The sequence below is a fragment of the Panulirus ornatus genome, chromosome 47, assembly GCF_036320965.1.
Source record: "Panulirus ornatus isolate Po-2019 chromosome 47, ASM3632096v1, whole genome shotgun sequence".
In the NCBI taxonomy this organism is placed as follows: domain Eukaryota; kingdom Metazoa; phylum Arthropoda; class Malacostraca; order Decapoda; family Palinuridae; genus Panulirus; species Panulirus ornatus.
In genome coordinates, this window is record NC_092270.1 from 19,791,830 (window position 1) to 19,798,421 (window position 6,592).

A 6,592-nucleotide genomic window follows, 5' to 3' on the forward strand; every position below is an offset into this window, starting at 1 on the left:
ATGCGATAAAATATTTTTTATCAAGGGTGTGAGGCATGTGTACGAGTGGAAAGAGTGGAGAGTGATTGATTCCCGGTGAAGGTCAGTCTGCAGCAGGGGTGTGATGTCCCCATGGTTGTTTGATTTGTTTATGGATGGGGAGTTAGGGAGATAAATGCAAGAGGTTTGGAGAGAGGGGCGAGTTTGCAGTCAGTTGGGGATGAAAGGGCCTAGGAAATGAGTCAGTGATACAGCACTGGTGGCTGATTTGAGTAAGAAACTGCAGAAGTTGGTGACTGAGTTTAGAAAAGTGTGTGAAAGGAGAAAGTTGAGAGTAAATGTCAATATGAGCAAGGTTATTAGGTGCAGCAGGGTTGAGGGACAAGTTAGTTGGAATGTAAGTTTGAATGGAGAAAAATTGGAGGAAGTGAAGTGTTTTAGTTATCTGGGAGTGGACTTGGCAGCAAATGGAATTGTGGAAGTGGAAGTGAGTCACAGGGTGGGCGAAGATTCTGGGAGCGATGAAGAATGTGTGGAAAGATGGAACATTATCTCGGAGAGTGAAAATGGGTATTTTTGAAGGAGTAATAGTTTCAGCAATATTATATGGTTGCAAGGCATGGGCTGTAGATAGGGTTGTACAGAGGAGGGTGGATTTGTTGGGAATGAAATGTTTGAGGACAGTATGTGGTGTGAGGTGGTTTTATCGAGTGAGTAATGAAAGGGTAAGAGAGATGTGTGGTAATAGAAATAGTGTGGTTGAGAGAGCAGAAGAGGGAGTATTGAAATGGTTTGGACACCAGGATAGTAGTGTTTGAGAGTTTTGGTTTGTTTATCTGAAGTAGGGGAATAACTGCTTTGTTACCCTCATGAATTGCAACTGTTCCTACATCTGTGCAAACACACCTGGGTCATGTTTTACCAGTGAGTTTAATATTCAGCTACCGTGTGATGTATCATCATGTAATTTCCTATGCAGATGCATTGTAATCGGTACTTTAATGCCCTACAAAGAGTAGGTTACTCTGACTTACATTTCGTGCCTCAGAGGTGAACTTTGTAATTGTTGATTACTTACTTTTGATATTCCATTCATCCATTGATCAGTCATTGAAAGACGTGGAGAGAAATTGATTGGTTAGGTTAGTTATGATTGCTTCCTTCACCAGGTTTTAAATCATGTAATATATGATAAGAATTTTCTAAACCATGTTGCCTGCCAACAAAGATATGGTATAGTTGTGTAAGGTAAGTAAGGCACTGAAAACAATCAGTTTTCAGGAAGAGCTATATATTTTGTACATGAAAATATGATGCATATCCGTAACTTCAAAAAAGTAATGATAAAAAAGGTGATGGAATTCCATAACTACAAAACATTGATAATGGAAGCAATGGATATCCTCAACTACAAAATCATAATTATGAACCCTTTATGAATATTCCCAACTGAAAGAAAGTAATAATGAAAACATAATTGATGTCCTAAACTACAAAAAACTGATGATGAAAACATGATGGATATCTCTGATTGCAAAAAACTAGCTTTGAAAACACGATTGATTTTCCTAAGTACAAAAAAACAATGACAATAAAAAAAGTCTTTATTTTTAGAACGTAGATTAGAAAGAAATCTTAGACAAGGACATAGTTGAAGTTATAAAGTTGGAATTGAAAAAATAGACTCCAAGAAATAGAAACCAGATATCCAGGGGGAAGTGAAATGAAGTAGATTATTTGAGACAGGAATCAAAAGTATCCCAATTTTGAAAGATAAGGAGGAATTTAATGTATAGGTCACCTTTGCTGCACAGAGAACTGTATTGTATTGTGAAACCGTATTCTAATGGACCGGTTAAGGGGAAACCCTATGCTAATGGACCGGTTAAGGGGAAAAGAGTGCTGCTTCAAGCTGAACTCCACTACATCCAAGGTCTCTAGGAATTCACAACAATGATGTGATGTTTTGTAGGTCACCTCCTTCCCACTTGAGGCTGGAGGTGTTCAGTGAGTAAGAAGGTTACCTTTAATCAGAAGGAAATAGCCCCAAGTGTGCATCTATAGTCACCTGAATCACCTGACCAGTCCTGGTCACAAATGGTGCTAGTAGTCCTAAAGCTGGGTAGTGAGGCTTCATTGAATGTGGAAGCTGTACTTGCTAGTGTTCACCTTTCCTTGTAAGTTCTCTACAAGAGGAAGGATCACTGTCCTGCACAAAAGCTTGTTTTTGGTTATGTCCATGGCTGCAGCAGTGTAGAATGTGCTCATACTGAGCCCATGTGCCTGCATGAGACACAATCTACAAACATTATGCTCTTGACACTTAAATTATTTTTTATTTTTCACCAATGCTGGACCTTTTGGCACATGCACATCTGATACCACTCTTATATGCCATGATGTATACAAAAAATAGACCCTTTTACCTTAGAATTTTTACATTGTAATTGTAAGAGAACACAGCCACCAAGTTTGTTTACATCTTGACCAAGGGTGTGGTTATCTTAGACTGGAAGGCAATGACTAAGCCAGGGCTTTTTCTTCTTACATTGTATCAAATTATTATTTTTTGGAGGTGTAAAGGTACAAAAAGTAATATTGTACCATAAAATTGCTGTAGATTGCACTGCAGACACATATAATGTTTGGGAATTCCTCCTGGAAATCACATTGAATAGAAGCACCAGTTAGAAGGCATTGGATAATCAACCAGTTAGCCTTTCCTCAGTTCTAAGAGAAAATTATGCTAACTGTAATTCAAGATAAGAGTTTAATTTTGTGTGAAGATAAGAAATAAGTCAACATAACTTCCATATCAACTGATAGTGTTTTACAGTTTACTGGAATAGCTTCTGATACCATTTGTTTAAACTTTAGAAAGGCTATCAGTTAAACTCCATGTGGAAAAGTGCACAAGATAAAAGCTCATGAGGTTACTGGAACATGCAGTTGAACAAAAGAGTGAGTAGAAATGGATGAAAAACATAATGCCTTAAGAGTAACTGGTGATGATGCATATGAATTATTTAGAATTAGATGAAAGTACTATGATGTGTGAGGATTTTAAAGAAAATGAAGTATCATCAAGAATTATTATAATATCGAAATGGCTAAGATGAAATGCACTCCGAGATGTGGCAGTTGAAATTCAACAACAGACAAATCTCAAACAATGCATTTTGAATTACAAAATATATATGAATACATTATGTTGAAAAAGGTGCTGTCACTGGTTCTAGAAGAGAAATTTCTTGGAGATATCATTGAGTAAATAACGTTTTTCTGCCTCTCAGTGTTGGCATTCATTGCAAGAAATACGAGATATAAGGAGCATACACCATATTGCTCCTTATTGACCATATGCTAATAAGACTGCATTTTGAGTAGTTTGTACAGTTCTCATCTCCAGATTATCAAAAGGACCATGATAGGCTCAAAAGAAGCCAGAATGGCAACAAGATTAGTGCTAGACCTTGCAACCACGAGAGAAAATATGAAAAGAGGAGCTTAGTCTTTTCTTTCTTCAGAAGTGTAAGCTTTGTGGATTCTAAAAGGTGAAAAGATTACATGAATATAGATACGTTGTTTCAGATATACAGCTGTGGAAGCTTAGAGTGAAAAGTGTCACTGATATAAGGAAATGATTCTTTTACAAACAGGATGATTGAAAATTGGAGTAAGCGCTTTCAAGAAGGGATCAGACAGTTACTTTCAGTTAGTAACTTACCATTAACTAGTTAAGATTTATTAAAGATTCTCAATTATTTAAGCAGGTAAAGTCATTACAGACCAATGGGTTATCAGTTACCTGCACTTTTTCTCTCTCATGTTACTCTTTTTTTTTCTTTATCCGTCTCTTTCCTCCCTTACTCACACTCAAATGCATTTTCAGATACTGACAGATTCAAATACAAAAATACCTACTAGCCCATTAATTCTGTCTTCTTGTCTTCTCCCTGTCTTATGCTCAAACACATGAACAGTTATGCAGACATATGTAAAAGCACACTTTTGTTTTCAGATCGTAAGTCCTGAGTTTTGGTTTGAATAGAAAGCAAGTCAGTAAGGGTTAGTGATTCCTTAGGAAAACTGTAACTAGAGAATTTATGTCCGTAGATTGTTCTTATGTCTTACGACCTGATGCCCATGGCCTTTGGCCATATTTTTTTAATTATTTTCTTTTGCATAATAGGATTTATCTTTATGTTTAGTATGAGTGGCAATGATTGTTCATTGTGTGTAACATTTGTGAAGTACATTGTGGTACATTTATTTAATTACACTGATTTATATATTCTGTAACATTGTGCATGTCTTGTAATTGTTCTGGTATTCTGATCCACAGCCGAAACTCAAACAGTCTCACCAGCCGTTCAACGAAAGCAGCACTTGTCAGATGACTACCAATACTGCCCACCACGAAAAACAAGAATAGCAAGAAAGTCACTGAGAACACATCATCACCATCATCAGCAACTTCCTCCTACACTGACTCCACCAGCATCTCCACCAACAACAAGATTTCTATCAAGAAATCTCGACGCTCTTCCATCAGCAAGCTTGGCTCCACCGAGAACACCCCCACCCACTCCGACACATCCATCAAATCGCAAGCTCCCCCCACCAACTCCAATTATGATAAAGAGTCGGATGCCCCATTCAGCCCAAGTGACGAAGAGGATAAGGTCATGTCCAGCACTTCCACTCCCGAGAGAAAAAACGCTCCACCGGAGCTCTGGAACACTACCAAGGCTGCCAAAAGTACTTCCAAGTCTTGGTCAGTTGAGACTGTGTCAGCGAGTAGGGCTAGAGGGGAGGGCAAAGTGTCACGATCTGCTCCCCCAGAGTTGAGAAAAACTACTTTAATTGAAGGTAGAGGAGGTAAGAGTGCTTTAGGGACAAATTTTCGAAGGTCTGGTCGTGGTCTCAACCGAAGTGATTTAGGAGGCAAGAAAAGTGGTGGGCTTAAAAAGCGATCACATAGTCCTTCAAATAGAGAACCTGGGAGAAGTCTTAAGACTCGGAAATCTCGAAGTAGAGTCACTAGTCCAGAACCCATTGTAAGTGACACATCTGATAGAAGTAAATCAGATAAAAATAGAGACATGATTATGAACAAGAAAAAAGCTTCTCAAACTCAAATTACAGAGTTTTACACAATACGGAAGGAGAAAAGTACTTACAAAGTAATAAGAACACTTCCTGATGACTTTTCTAGTGACAGAGGCACACGTATTCGAACAGGTTGGGAAGACGATGGAAAGCGAATGACCAGTGCAAGTGCTGTCACAACACGACGCACTCGTCACATTCCTGATGAGTGAATTTTAGGCCCCTGTTGTTATAATGGCACACTGACTTTAGTTTTGTTTTAAACAAATTGTACAAATATTAATTTTTGTAAAAGTGATATGAAAGAGCAGGGCTTTCTATAATGCATTAGAAACTGTACTGAAGCTTTTTAAATACTCTAAATATCTTTTATAGGTCTTGAGGAGATTGTGTTTTTTAAGTCTGAATAAGAGCCAGATCAAATTGTGCCTAATGTATAATAGGTAAGTCGTGCCATGTCCTTATGTTGGTGTACAAATTACATATAGGTCTGGGAACTAGCTGGAGTGTTTTAAACTTTTCAAGATACTATTTAATAGCCTCAAGCCCTGTGATGCCTGGGTACTAGGGAGTTTTTAATCCAGGAAGTAATATAAGAAATTAAAAATTGCTTGCTTCTGAAGTTAAGTGAATGATATAAATTTATGGCATGGTTACCATGGTTTTAGAGTAGTTTTATTCTGGGCTGCTAGTGGTGGGCAGTTAGTGATATGCTACTTTTCTTTCAAATATTTATTTTTTAAAAGTTAGAATGCTCTTTGTCAAAAATGTTTAACAGTTTTAATTTTTCAGAATCCAAGGTTTCCTATTGTATTTGGTGTTGAGTGTGACACATCAAACTAGGTTGACCAGTAGATAGTATTTCCTTGCAGACTAATATCCCGGTGTCATTTAAGATGTGATTCTTATCGATAACTTGTTCCAAAGGCTTCTATTAAGAGATTAACAATGATATATCATTGAACACTGGAGGTACATCGTACTCTATTTTTGTGATGGAAGAGAATGCTTTGCGTGCATTTTATTGGCCAAATTATGCTTATAGGTGAAAAAATATTTTGGTTAGACTTTTATTTGTACAAAGTATATTTTGTATATAAAAACAGTCCTATCAAATAGCTACTATTTGTGCTTCAGTTTACATTTATTATTGGAATTGTAATAAATTCCATTTGAGAATTTATTGTACAGAATAAAATTGTCACTTGTGTTACAGGTGTATTGAAGATCCCCTATGAGGAATTTCTGAATTGGTCTAAGTTTTACTATCAATATAGTATAAAATCAAAAGAAAATGGTTGTGTATTATATTTTTATATAAACTCATTGCACTGTACTAGAGGGGTCTTAGGTTATGCTCTAATATACGAGTATTATGACCCAGAGTAAGCTTGTAGTTTGTTAGGGGTTTGAGAGAGTAAACTAATGTGTAATGTGTTGGAATCCTCAGATTCAGAATTTATCTGAATTTAAGAATGAAGCACTTCAAGGAGCCAACAGA

General features: G+C 37.0%; 1 protein-coding gene across 2 annotated transcripts in view; it reads left to right on the forward strand.

Annotated features, from left to right (window-relative positions):
* The window catches only part of LOC139763638 (dual specificity protein phosphatase CDC14A-like), a 45,625-nt gene extending 39,321 nt beyond the window's left edge, over positions 1-6,304 (forward strand). For both annotated transcript variants that reach the window (XM_071689898.1, XM_071689899.1), the window contains one exon: positions 4,325-6,304. In XM_071689898.1, coding sequence (XP_071545999.1) covers positions 4,325-4,379 — 55 coding nt within the window. In that variant the 3' untranslated portion in view covers positions 4,380-6,304. The remainder of the gene's footprint in view (positions 1-4,324) is intronic.
* The last annotated feature ends 288 nt before the right edge of the window (positions 6,305-6,592 follow it).